The following is a 17,866-nucleotide window of genomic DNA, read 5'->3' as shown; positions in this document are numbered from 1 at the left end:
ACTCCATCTGTAACAACAAGTTCTTCATCGATACCTCCATCATTCTCTTCCTCAACAAGAAAGATCTCTTTGGTGAGAAGATCAAGAAGTCACCTTTGACCATCTGCTTTCCTGAATATGCAGGTGGGTGTCATGGTGGCCCTGTGCCGGAGGAAGCCCACCCCTACCAGGAACCTGCCTCTGGCAGGAACCAGAGCCCAGTGGCCAGGCAGCAACCAGATGATGACAGATGTCACTGCAGGCATGGGGCTGGAATGTGTGGGAGGAGTGCTAGGGCGTGACCAGGTTTGGCCATTCTGCAGACACCACCCTGGGTGCAGTGGGAAATGGACTCTCCTGATCCATGTTTTGTGGACTAGGTGACTCAGGAGTGACATGGCAGGAATCAGAAGGCCTGACAGGACCGCAGGGACCCCCTGCTCCTTTCCTTCTGCACACCTAGGAAAGCACTCCTGTCCTCCCTGCTTCTCACCAGTGGTCACCACTGATCCCTGCCCTGGAGAGCGTCTGGGCCACCCAGCACCGTGACAAGAATTAGAAAGGGTGGACACATGACCTGGGAGTGGGGCTGGGGCCACTTTTCAGCCCCACCCCGCATTCTGTGCTACCTGCTCTGGGGCACTGTGTGCATCTGTTCGGCCTGTGCGCAGCGAGATCTTGCCCCGTTCCCAGCTGCCAGCCTCCCCTCCCCTCCCCACTCCATCGCCCTTCCCCTCTCTCCATCCCTGGTCTTTCCCCACATCAGACCACTCCTACTCTGCAAGCCTCCTGCCTGCCTGTCTGCCTTTCTTCCACCTTCTCCAGGGCTCCTTCCCACCTCTGACTCCCCGGGGGTGTGGCACAGACCCCCACCACAGAGCTCTTTCTGAATGGGCGGGTGAGATGTGGGGCTGTGTCTGGCAGCTGAGGGAGGGTGGCTGTGGCAGGGGGCTGGCTCTGAGCTGCCGCTGAAGGCTAGAGCAGTGCTGATGGGATGCCACAGCCCAGCCTTTGCCCTTCTGGGACAGGGAAGCTTCTAGAGGCCCCTGGGCTGGAAGTAGAGGAGGACATGTCACAGGTTGGATCAACCAGGATCCCACGCACTGTGACAGTCCCAGAGAAGGAAGAGCACAGGCTTGGCCCAAGGGCTACAACAGGTCCCCAAACCCAGTCAGATTTCAGGAGGATGGGTGCTGGCCCCTCCACTCTTCTCCGCTACAGTCAGCCTAGGGCCCAGGACAGGGAGGGCCTTGCGGCTTATTGTGAGAACAACCTGTCTCCTCACCGATGCTCAGGCTGCCTGTGACTCTGCAAGGCTCCTACCCAATTCCGGGGTGCACAGAGAGGGCAGAGGGTGCAGGCTCTCAGGTCCCACAGACGTCAGACAGTCTCCAGTGGACAGGTGGGCTGAAGCAGCCTCAGGCCGGAGCACCTGCAGCTTTGGGCAAGTGAATCCCCTGAGCCTCATTTTCCTCTGCAGAGCATGGCTGTGGGGACGAATGTGGAGAACAGAGCCTGGGGCCAGGTCCACACACCCGTGGCTATTGCCCTCTTCAGTATCATTCAGAGAAGGGAAATCAAGGAAGGGGAACCTGGCAGTGGAGGAGATGGATCCTGCAGGGTGGAATGAGGCCAGGAGGGCACAAGGCAGGCCTGAAAGGTCCAGCCCACAGCTGCTCCGGGCAGAACTGGGATGCAGCGCCCCTTCTTGGCAGTCACTGCTGACCTCCAGATGAAGCCCCCCACACCTCCGGGACCAGTTCAGGTATTTAGAAAGTTGTGGTGACCGGGGGACTCAGCAGCCACAAACTCCAGCAGACCCTCCCAGGGGCAGGCACGACCCCAAAGACCTTGTCCCCCTTTGGGACGTGACCTCCCGAGCAGCCAGTCTCACCGCTGTGTGGTGTGGAGCCCTGGATGCCCCCAGAGAAAGTAGGTCTGAATCTGGGAAATGAGTGTTTCCCAGGGTCTCCAGAGGGATCAGGTTTGAGTTCAAACAACAACACGATGGATGACAAATGGTCGGCAGTGCAGTGTCCCCATGAGGTGCCAAGGCTTAAGGGGCACAAAACACGCTAGAGGGGCGAGGAAAGTGGATGTTCCAGGTGGGCTCTAAGGGAGACCAGCTCGGCAGAGAAGGCCCGAGCCAGGCATCCCCCCACCGGGATGGGCACCCTTGTGGGCACTCCCAGGCACATGTCCCCCTCCTCGGTGCCCTGTCTTGGCCCTCTCTGGACAGGAAGCTCCTTGATGGAGTCCATTCTGGTGCTACGTCCAGTCTGTGAGTGGCCACCAACCTGATAGGTTCACTAGAATCACCACTAGTGGCTTGGGGCCCAGGCAGAGTGGGGTTGAAGAGGAGCCTCCGCCCTGCGGACCTCAGCCCTTTGCCCCAGGGTTGTGCCCACCACCTACCCCTGGCTCCTCACATTTGTTAATCTGGCTGCAGAACCTTGCCAGCACCGAAGCCCCAGCTGGCCCCTGTGGCTCACAACTTCCACTTGGAGAAAGTGGCAGGGGCTGCTGGGAGGGGCAGACGTCCCACACCCTCAAAAAAGATTACCACACTGGCCAGATCCTAGTGGCACAGGGGAAAATGGCGCATCTTCTTTCGATGGGCTTTTAGACAATTCTGTGTTGGCCTATATTTCATGGTAATTGCAAGCTATCTGCCAGGCAGAGCCATGGGGTTTGGATTGCAGCTGGTTGCAAAACCCTCTCCAGCACCACAGGTATCCCCACAGGGTCCGTCACAATCAAGGGGACAGGCTGAGGGATGGCGGTAGCAATGGCACCCCAGTTGGTACTGCACATGCCCCTGAAACTTCCCACCCAGGGGACACTATTGCCCCCACATCCTGGCCACTCACCCATGAACCAGGAACGCTTAGAGACACTCCCAGCCCTGCCCACCGGCTTCCTGTCCGAGGAAGCCCCCTAGAAAGGAGCGCAGGTCCAGCTGGACACCCAGTACACCCTGGGGCACAAACAACTTCTTTGGTATTTTAAACATTAAAAACAAACAACCTTTGGCCCACTGTCATTTTTTTCCATACTATTAGGAGTACCCCCCAAATATATGGTAATTATTCAAATTATTTGAGCTCTATCCCATTCATCCACCTCATCCCTGTTACAAGTATTTGTTTACAGAGCATCAAGTGGTTAAAATAGAAAGGGGGAGGGGGACAGCACAGCAGTTAGGTACACAAGGTAAGTAAGTATACGTGGCACTTTAAGATAACATGGAAATGAGGAGGCATCTATAAGGTGACAGGCAAATATGATTTAGTACATAAAACTAGAAAAAAAACTGGATTTCCATACTCTGGGAACATATCAATAATAGAAAAATTTATGAATAGCTATAGTTACTCAACTCTCAACTCAAAGTATATAGGGCTTCAGGTTTCTGAACTGGAATAAATGCAGTACAATTACAGCCATTAGATGGATTAAAACAGTTCTTGGGAAAGCTAAGGGGTAAAGAGTTTTAACTCAAATTGAACCCAAATAACAACACAATTAATACCTCCTTATATCAAGATTTATCTTTGCAGGACCTGTGTCCTGTATTTCAAAGACAAATTAATCATAAAAACGGCACCCCCATTATCTGTTCCTTCTAACAAAAATGCAGTGTTCTAACTACTCAAAATTAAATGCATGTTTTTTCCTTAACAATGCATGCATGCCTAAGCGCGTGTGCGCACACGCACACGCACAAACACACACACCCCAATCAGTTTCTGATTAGATTAAACTAGCAATCAATTGTGCCAGTGGCATGTTAGGTTAAATGAGAATGCAGTGCTCTATTAGACTACTTCCTGGTGCCACTAACCGCAGCCAAATACTTCCTAGAAATTGATGAATAGGTTTCAGTAAATAGTACTCTAAGTTTTCCCCAGCACTTTGCCAACGAGTACAAGCAAGTTACAGAAAGTGGAAAAGAAATAGTACAATTATTTGAGAACTAGCAAAGAAAGCAAGAGGAATTACAACTAATGTCTCTGTTCCTTGGATTAAGCCCAAAGAAGGAAGAGAAATCTGTTCTCATAATTACAATGATCTAAAAGTACAGGTTGGAATTGCTTTCTTAAATTCAGTCTCACACAGCACTCTGAAAATAACCCAAAATAACTATACCTCCAAAGCTGAGCCTCCCCTTCTCTTAATATCTGAGGAAGAAGAGAATTAAACTAAATCTGAAATTCCTAAATCTGCTGGTCAACAAAGGGCCAGGGCCTTCAGCCTGGGTTGCACGCTCAACACACTACCAGTCCTGGAGCCTGGCAGCCCCTACCTGAATGTCTGTGTCCTCCACAGGCTCAAGAGGCTCAAAGGTAGTGGCCGCACTGAGACTCTCCAATCGCTGGGAGATGTGGGATATGTCAAGTCCCCGAGACCCAAGGAGAACTGACCTATACGAGGACACAGGGCAGAGAGAAAAAAGGAGGATTAGGACATCTAATGATTCATAAAACACTATAGAGTAATATTCATTCAAAACTTCCTATATCCTGCACCCAGATGCTTTTACATGGTTGTTTTATATCTTTCCATAAAGATTTACTCCCTAGAATTGCAGACACAACATCGCATTTTGTAGTAAGAGAGTTCTTATCATGCCTGAATTAGAGGAAGGGACTTGTCTAGAATAAAGTGGTAGTATGTCAATAAAATGATAGGTGAGATTCTCCAAGCATTTTACAGTAAAGAAAATAATGAGGTAGATGTTATTCTCAATCCCTAACTAGGGTGCAAAGAAGTTACCCAACTTATCCAAAGTCCAGAGCAGTAGCCATCAAGCTCCAGGACATAAACTCTTAGGAAACATCACCCTATATTTACAGCCTCTGTAAAGACATACAGTGAACCACAAAATTTTAGGAGTTTCATGAATAAACTAGTCCAAACTTTATTCATTTGTTGAGGCAACTAAAAGGCCAGGGTAATCAGTGACTGCAAATGGAGGTCAAACCAGAAACCAAGGCAGTTCTCCGTGGTTTCTCTCCAAAAGCCAAAAAGCATTTGCAGTACATCTCAAGTGCCCCCTTTAAGAGGGGGAATGCAGGAGGCTGTCACCTGACTAACAAATGCTTTTGAAGAGAGATGGGACTGATACAGCTGGCTTTATTTCTACTTACCCAGGACAATGTAAAAATGGAAGAATTAAAAGAAAAAAAATCACAGATTTTCATTTATATCTAGAATACTCTCTGGAAGAAAGAAATTTAGGGAATTAGATTAAATGTTTAGACTGTTGCTTTTGGACTAGGCTTTATTACCCTCAAATCCCATTGACAGTTTGTGTTCATTCTCAGGAACTTAGAAGCGGCTCGACCCCTTGGCAGCACAAGTAACTCTAACACCTATTGGTGGGACACCTAAGATTTCCAATCCTGAACTAACAGACTTAATGGAGAAGAGAAAGGCCTTCTCATGTTTATTTCTGTTCTACTAAATACTACTGAAGTAGATGATGTGCACCCAGAGGGCTGCCCACTGTAGGTCTGTGTGTCTTATGTGTAGACAGGTCAACTAGGATGCCATCCCTGGGGCTTCCCCGCCAGGCTACCATGTCAGATATCTTGCTTCTCTCTTTTAATAACCTTTAACAGCTAAATTTCTAACACAGTGGTTCCCAGCCCTGGTTGCACATCAGAATCACCAAGGCAACTTTATTCCCAAAGATTTTTTAAATTAAGAAAAAAAAAAGCTTTAGTTCCACCATTGTGGAAAGCAATATGGAGGTTCCCCAAAAAACTAAAAATAGAAATACCATTTGACCCCGGAATCCCACTCCTTGGAATTTACCCAAAGGATACAACTTCTCTGTTTCAAAAAGACATAGGCACCCCTATGTTTATCGCAGCACTATTTACAATAGCCAAGATAAGGAAGCAACCTAAGTGTCCATCAGGTGATGAATGGATAAAGAAAATACACAATGGAATACTCTTCAGCCATAAGAAAGAAACAAATCCTACCATTTACAACAACATGGATGGAGCTGGAGGACCTTATGCTCAGTTAAACAAGCCAGGCGGAGAAAAACAAGTACCAAATGATTTCCCTCATTTGTGGAGTATAACAACGAAGCAAAACTGAAGGAACAAAATAGCAGCAGACTCACAGACTCCAAGAAGAAACTGGTGGTTATCAAAGGGAGGGGTGTGGGAGGGCGGGTGGGGAGGGAGGGAGAAGGGGATTGAGGGGCATTATGTTTAGTACACATGGTGTGGGGGAATCATGGGGAAAACAGTATAGCACAGGGAAGGCAAATAGTGAATCTGTGGCATCTTACTACACTGATGGACAGTCATTGCATTGGAGTATGGGTGGGGACTTGATAATATGGGTAAATGTAGTAACCACATTGTTTTTTCATGTGAAGCCTTCATAAGAGTATATATCAATAATACCTTAATAAAAATAAAAAATAAAAAATAAAAAATAAAGCTTTGCTGAGATACAACTCGCATGCAATATAATTCACCTACCGAAAGTGTACAATAGCTTTTAGTATATTCACAGGGTTGTACAACCATCACCACAATCAATTTTGGAACATTTTCATCACCCTCCAAAATAAACCCACTACCATCAGCAGTCACTCCCCCTATCTTCCCAGACACAAGCAACCAGTCAGTAATCTATTTCCTCTCTCTATTGATTTGTCTATTTTAGACATTTCATATAAATGGGATCATTCAACAGGTAGTCTTTTGTGACTGGCTTCTTTCACTTAGCAGAATGTTTTCAAAGTTTATCATATTGTAGCAGGTATCAGGTACTTCATTTCTTTTTATTACTGAATAGTATTCCATTATATAGATATGCCTCATTTCCTATTTATGAATGTATCCATTCATCAGTGGATGGGTATTTGCATTGTTTCCACTTTTTGGGTATTATGAAAAATGCTGCCATTCATGTAAAGGTTTTTGTGTGAACATGTTTTCATTTCTCTTGGGTATATACCTAGGAGTAGAACTGCTAGATCATATGGTAACTCCGTTTAGCCTTTTGCAGAACTGCCAGACTATTTTCCAAAGCAGCTAAACCATTTTACCCTCCCACAAGCAATGTCAAGCGTTCCAAATTTTTCCATAGCCTAGCCAACACCTTCATTACCTTTTTGATTAAAGCCATCTTAGTGAAAACCCCTCTTTAACCATTATGGAGGGAAAAAAACCTCTTAATACAAAACTAAAACAGTAAACTTGTACCCATCAGCCAGCTTCAACAACTGTCATGTTGTAGCCAATGCTGTTTCATTAACATCGCTACCCACTTTCCCTTCTCCAACACCCAAATTATTTCAAAGCTGATCCAAGATATTCCCCCCAATTACTTGATAATTTTTAAATCTGTGTTTGTTTGAATGGGATACAAATAAGGGCTCTACTTGTGAATTATTGACAGGCCTCCCAAATCTCTTTTAATCTACAGGTTTCCCTTTCATCACCTCATCTTTTTTTTCCTCTCTCTCTCTCTCTTACAATTTCATTGTTGGAGACTCTGGAATATGTGCCCTACAGACTAATCAAACGAGTGCTACTCAAACTTCAAATGTGCACGTGAATTACCTGGGAAGCTTGTTAAAATGTAGATTCTGATTCATGTATCAGTATTTCATTTCTCTTCATTATTGAATAGCATTCCATTATATGGATGTGTCACACTTTGTATTTATGAATGTATCTGGGATGGGGCTGAAGATTCTCCATTTCTAAAAGCTCCTAAATTGATGTTTATGTTGTTGATCCATATAGACTACACTCAAAGTAGCAAAAATGGAGATTCCCACAGGTTTTACTGATTGCATCCTCATGATGTCATTTAACATATTCCTCTGGCCTCTGTACTTCCTATAAATTGAAAATGAGCTCTAAAGTTTTGATAGGATTCTTGTGTCATTATTTTTTTATTAGATCATTCCAGGCTTTCATCAAGAGCTATGTTAACAACAGGTAATCTCTTTCTGGAACTTAGCAGACATTGATGATTTGTTATTTAGATTCATTAATTCCTCAGAGGTTGGAAAATGGTGGTATACGGTATCTTTATTAACTGGAATATTTCAGAGAAATTCTGACTGAGGAAGCTCTATGGTAGATCCCTTTGCCTCCTGACTGACTCCATTTGCTTCCGCATGGGGTCCTGCATGGCATACCCTGCCCGTTCCTAGAGAACATGACAGTCATCCCCATGTCTGTAAGTCTGACCATACCCAATTAAAGCAAATCCCAGGTACTTTTAAAATACTTTCTTCTTTTTATCAGCAGGTATGTAAACACATTTGTATCACCTGCTTTTACACAGTTTTATTGAGATATGATGCACATACTATATAATCACTCATTTGAAGTGTGTAATTCAGTGGTTTTCAGTATAGAGTTGTGTAACCATCACTCTATAATTGACTTTAGAACATTTTCTTCACCCCAGAAAGAAACTGCTCCCCACCAGCAGTCACTCCCCATGTCCCCCAATCTACCCATTCCCTAGGCAACAACTAATCTACTTTCTAACTTGTAGACTTGCCTATTCTGGACATTGCATATAATAGAACTCTACAACGTGTAGTCTTCTGTGACTGGCTTCTTTCAGTTAGCATAATGTTTTTCAAGGTTCATCCATGTTGGAGCAGGTAGTTCATTCTTTCTTGATGCAAACAGTATTCCATTACATGGATATGCTATATTTTATTTATCAATTCACCAGCTGATGGACACGTGGTGGTTTCCACATTTTGGCTATTATGAATAATGCTGCCATGAAGACTCATGAACTAGTTTTGGTGTGGACAACTATTTTCCTTTCTCTTGGGTATATACTTAGGAGTGGAAGGGCTCAGTTGTATGGTAACTCGACATTTAACTTTCTAAGGAACTGCCAGACTGGTCTCCAAAGGGGCTGCACCACTTTACATCATACCAACAGTATATGAGAATTTCAGCTTTTCCCACATCCTTGCTAACATTTGTCATTGTCTTTTTGATTATAGCTATCCTAGTGTGTATGAAGCATGTGAAGTACATTATTGTTTTTGACTCACATTTCCCTGATAGCTAGTGATGTTGAACATCTTTTCATTTGCTTATTGGACACACACATTATCTTTTGGAGAAATGTCTATTAGGATCTTTTGCTCATCTTTAAATTGCGTTGTCTTTTTATTATTGAGTTGTAAGAGGTATTTTTTGTTTGTTTTGTTTTGTTTTACATATTCTGGATACAAATCCTTTATCAGGTACTGCACTTCACAGATACTGCCTTTTTTTTACAAATTGAAGGTTTGTGGCAACTCTGCATGAAGGATGCCAATCGGCACCATTTTTCCAACAGCATTTGCTCACTTCATGTCTCTATCACAGTTTGGTAAGTCTTGCAATATTTCAAACTTTTTCATTATCATATTTGCTATAGTGATCTGTGATCAATTTGCTGAAAACTCAGATGATGGTTAGTATTATTTAGTAATGAGGTTCTTTCTAATTAATGTATGCACCTTTTTTTAGACATAATGCTATTGCACACTTAACTTTATATACACTGGAAAACCAAAAAATTCATTTGCCTCGCTTTACTGTGATATTTGCTTTACTGCAGTGGTCGGGAGCTGATTATCTCTGAGGTATAAACTGCAAATATTTTCTCTCATTCTATGGGCGATTTTCTCACTTTCTGGAGAGTGTCCTTTGACGCACAAAAGGTTTTAATTCTGATGAAGTTCAATTTATCTATTTTTATTCTGTCACTTGGGCTTTTAGTTTCATACCTGACAAGGCTTTGCCTAACCTAAGGTCAGGAAGATTTATACCTGTTTTCTTTTAAGAGTTTCAAAGTTCTTACTCTTACATTTAGGTCTCTATTCCATCTGGAGTTAAGGTGTCCAACTTCATTCTCCTGCATGTAGATACTCCAGTTGTCTCAGCATCATTTTCAGTTGATCACGGACTCATGGGTTTATTTCTGGGCTCCTAATTCTATTCAAATGATCTGTGTGTTTATGCTTATGCCAGTACCATATAATTTTGATTACTATAGCTCTGTATTAAGATTGAAATCAGAAGTATGAGTCTTTCAACCTTCTACATTTTAAAGATTGGCCATTCTAAGTCCCCTGCATTTTATATAGATTTTAGGATCAACTTGTCAACTTCTATAAAAAGCAGCTGGGATTAATGACATTCACTCTGTAGACTCATCTGGGGTGCACTGACATCTTAATAATATTAAGTCTTCTGATCATGAATATTAGATGTCTTCTACCTGCTTTCTTAAATAATGAGTACTATGCACTTTTCTCCACCTTGCATTTTTTATTTTACTTAATGGTATATCCTAGAGTCACTTCATGGTAGTATATATTCTCATTCCTTTGTACTACTGAAAAGTATTTCACTATGCAGAAGTACCATATCTAGCCAACCAGTCCCCTAGTGATGACATTTGAGCTGTTTCCAATTTTTGCTTTTACAAGTAATGCTGCCATGAATATCCTTCCGCATACATCTTTTTGTACTTTTGCCAATGTATATTTGGGATAGATCCCCAGAATTAGGATTGCTGGGTCCAGGGCAAATTTGCTAGATATTCCCAAATTCTGTCCCACAGGCACATCTCCACCAGTGATATGGGAGAGTGTACTTAGTGTCCAGGTGGTTTTAAGGTATGCCAGGCTGAGAACCTCAGAATTTAAAATTTGGGTATTAGAATTATTAGAAGAGAAAGGTCATCAAGGTGGGTACAGTCTGCAGGAACTGTGCAGTGCACATACAGAAACCATACAGGGAGGACTGATGAAGGAGGCAGGGTATGGATGATTTTTACCAATAAAGGCTATACCTGAAATTTGAAGTTTCTAAAGGTGGAAAAATACAGAAGTTCCCTGCCCACTACCTGGCAGCTTCTCTTAAGCCAAGGTCCCCAAAGGATACATGGAGTCAACACTCCCATGAGAGTGTAAGAGGAGAGTAAGAAGACAAAAGGGGTTCTCAGTACACACGGGGAGTAGCAAAAGTCAGGGGGCCTGGGTTCAAGTTCCACCTGTCACCTACTGCTGAAAATCTTAGACATACCATTTTTCCAAGCTTCATCTTCCTCCTCTATTAAAACATGGAGAAAAACCCCTGCCTCTCCCACCTCTCAGGCTCATGAAGCCCGGTCAGGAGAATGCCTGTGATAATCCTTTGGGAACTGAAAAGCACCAGGCCAACATGAGGGATTCCAGCTGACCAGGCCAGATCTGAAGTCTGGGTCGGCCACTTGCTATTGATGTTCCTCAATTATGAAAGAGATAATAACACTTATTTTGCAGGGTTATTTTTAAGAAGAAATTACATAATGCATGCAAAGTGGTTGGCACACTGCCTAATCAATAGTAAGTGCTTAAAAAGGTAGCTTAGTAGTATCAGCACAAGGAAAGCTATAATATGCGGTATAACTTGGGCAAATAATATTTGTATATGCTTTGCATGAACATGGAGCAAAGTGTGAAACAATAAAAAGCAACAAATAACAGTGGTTATCAGAGGATGAAGTTACAGAGAGCAAGCAATTGCTTTTTTTTTCTTTGTATGCCTCTAACTGGTTTGGCTTCTAAGTCTGAATGGAAAAATCCAATGAGGCATCTCTGAGGGGAAAAGAGGGGGGATACAATCAATGATGGGCACCCAGGGAGGGCTTCACAGCTACTGAATCATATTTGGTGTCTTAACCGTGCAATGTGCACATGGGTGTTCATTCGTCTTATTATTATTTACACCAGGAGTCAGCACACTTTGTAAAAGACAGACAGTAAATATTTTAGGCGTTGCAGGCCATAAGGTCTCTGTCGTACTACTCAACTCTGCTACTGCAGCACAAAAGCAGCAAAGACAATATATAAACAGGTAAGTGTGGCCATGTTCCAATAACACTTTAACAGCAGCGGGCTGGATTGGGCTCATGGGTCAGCGAGCCAACCCCTGATTTACACCTTTATATATGTTAAGCATATTCTTTATGTGATTAGAAATTTAACAACTTAAAAATATCAAACACGTACATGCAAAAAAGCTAACATATCTATTCCCTAAAATGAAAAACCCAACAAAGCATATTTATTCAAATGATTTCAGCACAGAACAATTCAATCTTAAACTTACATTCTAATCTTAACTAAAATCTTAAAGACAGAACTCTCTTTCAAAATGTATTTCATGTAAGACAATTTTTCCTGCTCTGCTTTTGCCCCTGCCCTCACCCTTACTAAAGTATTCACATCACACTTTATGTCTCTGCCTATCAAAAAGATGGAAAAATACAGTCATCAACCCTTTGGTTTCTTTTGAAGCACCGGCCCCACCCAATAACCATTCTTCCAATGTTCCAACTTCCTCCTCCCTAAAATAATGAATTTAAGGTAGAAAGAGCTGAGGAAGAATGGAAATTTACAAGAAAGAGAGCATGACTGATAATTGTTACCAAGAAAACATTTTCCGTTTTTGCTCTTAATAGGCTGTAAAGCTGATGCCCTTAAATTATAACTACAGCAACTCTGCTGGCATCTGGTCCTTTGCTCCAGCAGCCTCCCTGCACACAAACACGGAGCCTGCACGCCCAAGACCGAGGGCAACTGCAGGCACCAGTTAGCGCAGCAGTATGGAGCCTGCAGGGAGGGCAAGTTAGCAGATATGTCAGAAGGCATGTTGGGGTGCTGGGGAACAGTGTAGGGGAGCAGTTGGCTGCACTTAGCTGCAAGGCTCAATAGTAAAAATTCCCTGCCGGGTTCCTCTGCCTTGCCTGTACCAGTACCAACAGAACCAAAACTAACTAGTATTTTAGAAAATAAAATTCTGGGGAGGCCTACAGAAGAATTTCCACAACATCCTTACTGACTGGGCATAGCAGCCAAAACATTCAGTTCTCAAGATTAGATGGAAAAATAAGATAGCCCTTGTACTCACCCCTGCGACATTTATTATGGAGCCAAAATAATGTCTCCCCATTAGCACCAGCATGTAGGTCTTTCTTAAATTCAAGGAATGAAGACTAAGCAGATGACTAATAATTTCCCATATGTCCCACACAGAACCTCTGTAACTTTCCAGACCCACCAAGGTAATAGCACCTCTCCATCCTCCCACGGCCCTTCTATCAGGGCTAAAGGAGCATGCGCTCTGAAGTCAGCCTACTTCATTAGAATCCTGGCTCACCACTCACCACTGGTGAGTGGCTCACCATTACACCAGCTGTGTAATCCGAGAGAGTTACTTGCCTTTCCTGAGCTTTAGCTTTTCAACTGTAATTAGGGGACAACAGTCCTAATATCCGTTGTGAGGATTAAGCAAAATCTTAAGACTAGTCAAGTTTCTGACACACAGTAACTAGCAGGGTTTTTTTTTTTCCTGCCTCCCAAAATGATAAGCTCCTTGAGGGCAAGGACCATGTCTAGTTCATGGCTATAGTCCTGGAGATGGCCAAGGCCTGGCACACTGGGAACTCCAAACACATGTCTGTGGAGACAACAGCCCAACTGATGCTGTGTGACCGCAGCAGCTACTGGCCAGCCAGCCAGTCAGCACTTTTCAACAGCTGCACTCTCTTGGGGTTCACCCACTTTCCTGTTCTACCACCAACTGGCAGGCACTGCATCTCCAAGGCCTTTCAGAAGCAGCTTCTGGGATCACTGACAATACACAAACAGAATCACTCCTCATGTGGATGGCTTCTCATCACTGACTACTCATCAATGCCTTCCAAGTGCTCTTAAAAACTTTGTTCATTGATGAGCGCTCTCTGCCTTTGAAAGTAACACTTATCTGTGTGACCCCCATTTACTAATATACCTATGGGAGCCATTTATGACCCAACAGTCAGTGAACCCAAGCAGGAACTATTATGATGGGTTTCTGCACGACAAAGCTCTTACCCTTTCCCACTCTGATCGCCTCTGCCTGGCACAGGAGCTCACAGCCTGGTCGGGCAAACAGCCTACAAAACCCAAGGCAGGAAGACAAAGCAAGACTGCTGACCGGTTTACAAAACTTCTCTCAATTCCCAAGAATCTGGCCCGTGTCTCTCATCTACAGACTGCATCCTAACTCAAGGCAGGAAAGAAAAAACAGATCCTGCCCCCAGCCACCCAGAACCAAAGCTGCCTCCCCACCAGCACTCACGCCTTGACATCTGCTGTCTCCTGGGACGTGCGAGTGAGAGTTCGGGAACGCAGGCGCTCGCCCGCCTGCTGGATCTCCTGTAGGTTCCGTTCCACATGGGGAAGCTCTGAGATGCCCTCAGTCTCAGCGGCCAGCTGTTCAGCTTGCTGAAGGAGCTCACCAAACCCCTCAGTATCCATTGGAGATAAAGAGCCTAGACAGGGGAGAAAAAAATTAGAGACTTAAATCAAGGCAAAGACAGGCTTCAAACACTGCCTGAATCTGTCACAAGCTTAACAAACCACTAGGACTTTCTCTAAACAGACAAGGAGACAGCTCATCAACAAGCAGGATTGGTTCCTGAACTTAGCCAAGAACAGGGCTGACAGAGAAAATGAGTCAGGCTATGAAGAAATAGATCATTTCTGTGCAAACTGACAACCCCAAGATTGATTTTTCCCACCAGAACAAATGCAAAGATATTTAGACACAGACCAGAATTCCTGCCTCCTTCCACAGACTCAAAGCCGCCACGGAAATGAAAGCCATGGTGACAATCTCTGGGAGGCTTCAAGAACAATCACCCTGCACCTCCTACTCCTCCACCTGTCTTAGAAAAACACCACTTGCAAAGCATTGGGCACTCATCAGCCCTTGTCTCATATGATTCTCAACTCTGTGAGGCTCCTAAGGAGACAAGAGAAGCAACTTGAGCCCACAGGGCTCAGTTCCGTGCCCAGAATACTCACTGCTGCATGAGGCTGAGCTGAGACCAGAATATAGGTCTTCTGACTGATCCCATGTTACTCTCATACACCTGCCCCTTCACTAACATAGAAGACGGTCTTTTAAAATTCATGTCCAAGTCTCCATTCACATAAATCTTTACCTTGCAAGGTTACTGAGAGCACAGATCCACATGTGTTTGTTATATGATATTCAGAATATTAGCCTTAGTTGTTAATATACTTACTACTTTTAGAAATACCACTGCTAATAATATTTGTACTAATATAAATAGCAGCTGGCTTCTAGACCATGAAATGTTATTAGCAAGACCACCCCGTGGTGCTCGTATTTAATGGATATTACACACAGATGAATCTTATATATACTGTACTATCTTTGCATATGGTTCTTGACCAAGAAAATGTTGTTAACTTCGACCAGTGTTTAACTCAACAGAAGATAAACAGTATCACCATTATGAAAAAAATAAAATTTACATTGTTAAAAGGTTAACAGGATCATTATCTTTTCAAAAAGAACAAATTCCTTAAGTAGTAGCTCTTATTAATTATACTTTTCTACGTTGTTTTGAACCCATGGCTCCTACTGCATTATTGAAATCCCACTGGTCTAGAACTGCAGTGACAATGTTATTACAGTACATAATTGTACCTCAGTTATGAAGCAACGGTTAATGATAAAAGGGCATGGTTAGCACCATAAATCCACAGCAAGAGAGTAAAGACTTTTGAAAATTAACATTAAAGGAAATCAAGTTTGAAGGCAAGGGCAAAGGCTAACAGAAAAATAGCTGAGCTGTACTGAACATGAAAACACCTCGGTATTCTTTACGAAGTGTCATGCCGACTTCAGTCTTTAGACAGAAAGTCATATACACAACAAGTCTTTACCTAAAGTTGCTAGATAATCTTTGTCATTTTTTTTTAACTTAACAGAACCCAGCTGCACCTGGCAATCCATACCTGTGGGAAAATGGGGATGGCAGAATGAGGAAGGTATTTTCATGAACAGAAGAAAGAAAAAAGAAGGATATTTTTAAACAATGGCTCCTGCCTGATGGAGAAATGTTTTCCTCAGAAAACTACAAAGTCAATAACATTCTACTATGAGAATCATTGTCAATCACAAGAAAGAGGAAAGAAAAAGAATATTCTGCCTCTTACCCCTTTATTTTTTTATTCTGAAGAATAATAATTTATCTAACAGAGCCAAAGAGAAGGAAGTAATTTTTTTCCTTCCTAAAAAAAATCTTGAAAGTATCTGAATAAAGAACTAAATGAAACAAAACTTTTCCATTTAAAAAAGAAAAAAGAAGGGGGTGGAGCCAAAATGGCGGTGTGAGTAGAGCAGCGGAAATCTCCTCCCAAAACCACATATATCTATGAAAATATAACAAAGACAACTATTCCTAGAATAAAGACCAGAGGACACAGGACAACATCCAGACGACATCCACACCTGTGAGAACCCAGAGACTCGCGAAGAGGGTAAGATACAAGCCCCGCCCCGTGGGACCTGAGCGCCCCTCCCCACAGCTCCTGGCGGGAGAAGAGTAGGCAGAGTGGGAGGGAGACGGAGCCCAGGACTGCCGAACACCCAGCCCCAGCCATCGGGACCAGAGCGCAGGCACAGTGCATGCACGGGGTCCTGGATACTAGGGAAACAGGGCAGGAAGAATGGTGAGAGGGTACCAGAGGCCTGGCGCCGGAGGACATAAGAAAAGCGAGCGGCCATTTATTTATTTTTTTGCTGTTTTGTTTTGGCGAGCGTATTTTGGAAGTCTTAAAGGGATAGGGACCCCAATACTACGGAAACAGGGCAGCAAGACCGGTGAGCAGAAGCCTGAGGCTGGCACTGGAGAATAAAGAAAAACGAGTGGCCATTTTTTATTTCTTTATTTAATAAAAAAAATTTTTTTTTTTTTTTGTGGTCGTTGTTTTGTTTTGGAGGGTGCTTTTTGGAAGTCTTAAAGGGGCAGGGCGGGTCACTTAATCCAGAGGTAGGGAATCCGGGGATCTCTGGGCACCCTAATCCCCTGAGCTGCAGGGAGCAGGGAGGCCCATTCCGGAGATAAATAGACTCCCAGCCGCTCCCCCTCCAACGCGACTCCACCACTTTGGAGCAGCTGCGCGAGTCAGGCCACACCCACAGCAACAGCGGAGATAAACTCCATAGCAGCCGGGCAGGAAGCAGAAGCCCTGTCTGTGCGCAGCTACCCAGCACAAGCCACTAGAGGTCGCTGTTCTCCCAGGAGAGGAGGGCCACAAACCAACAAGACAGGAAGTCCTTCCAGCCATCACTCGTCCCAGCTCTGCAAACTATTCCTATCACCATGAAAAGGCAAAGCTACAGGCAGACAAAGATCACAGAGACAACACCAGAGAAGGAGCCAGACCTAACCAGTCTTCCTGAAAAAGAATTCAAAATAAGAATCATAAACATGCTGACAGAGATGCAGAGGAATACGCAAGAGAAATGGGATGAAGTCTGGAGGGAGATCACAGATGCCAGAAAGGAGATCGCAGAAATGAAACAAACTCTGGAAGCGTTTATAAGCAGAATGGATAGAATGCAAGAGGCCATTGATGGAATTGAAATCAGAGAAGAGGAACGCATAGAAGCTGACATAGAGAGAGACAAAAGGACCTCCAGGAATGAAACAATATTAAGAGACCTGTGTGACCAATCCAAAAGGAACAATATACGTATTATAGGGGTCCCAGAAGAAGAAGAGAGAGGAAAAGAGATGGAAAGTATCTTAGAAGAAATAATTGCTGAAAACTTCCCCAAACTGGGGGAGGAAATAATCGAACAGACCACGGAAATACACAGAACCCCCAACAGAAAGGATCCAAGAAGGACAACACCAAGACACATAATAATTAAAATGGCAAAGATCAAGGACAAGGAAAGAGTGTTAAAGGCAGCTAGAGAGAAAAAGGTCACCTATAAAGCAAAACCCATCAAGCTAACATCAGACTTCT

At 43.7% G+C, this 17,866-nt stretch overlaps 1 protein-coding gene across 1 annotated transcript in view; it reads right to left on the bottom strand.

Moving 5' to 3' along the window:
* Positions 1 to 4,095: 4,095 nt before the first annotated feature.
* The window catches only part of LOC118910198 (nuclear pore complex protein Nup93-like), a 53,377-nt gene continuing 39,606 nt past the window's right edge, over positions 4,096 to 17,866 (bottom strand). The window contains exons 2-3 of the mRNA XM_057492732.1: positions 14,154 to 14,346; positions 4,096 to 4,403 (exon numbers count right to left, since the gene is read on the bottom strand). Coding sequence (XP_057348715.1) covers positions 4,256 to 4,403; positions 14,154 to 14,332 — 327 coding nt within the window. The 5' untranslated portion in view covers positions 14,333 to 14,346 and the 3' untranslated portion in view covers positions 4,096 to 4,255. The remainder of the gene's footprint in view (positions 4,404 to 14,153; positions 14,347 to 17,866) is intronic.

The sequence above is a fragment of the Manis pentadactyla genome, chromosome 15 (genome assembly GCF_030020395.1).
Source record: "Manis pentadactyla isolate mManPen7 chromosome 15, mManPen7.hap1, whole genome shotgun sequence".
NCBI classification, from domain to species: Eukaryota; Metazoa; Chordata; class Mammalia; order Pholidota; family Manidae; genus Manis; species Manis pentadactyla.
Note: the sequence above shows the minus strand (reverse complement) of the source record. Positions and strands in the feature narration are given on the sequence as shown.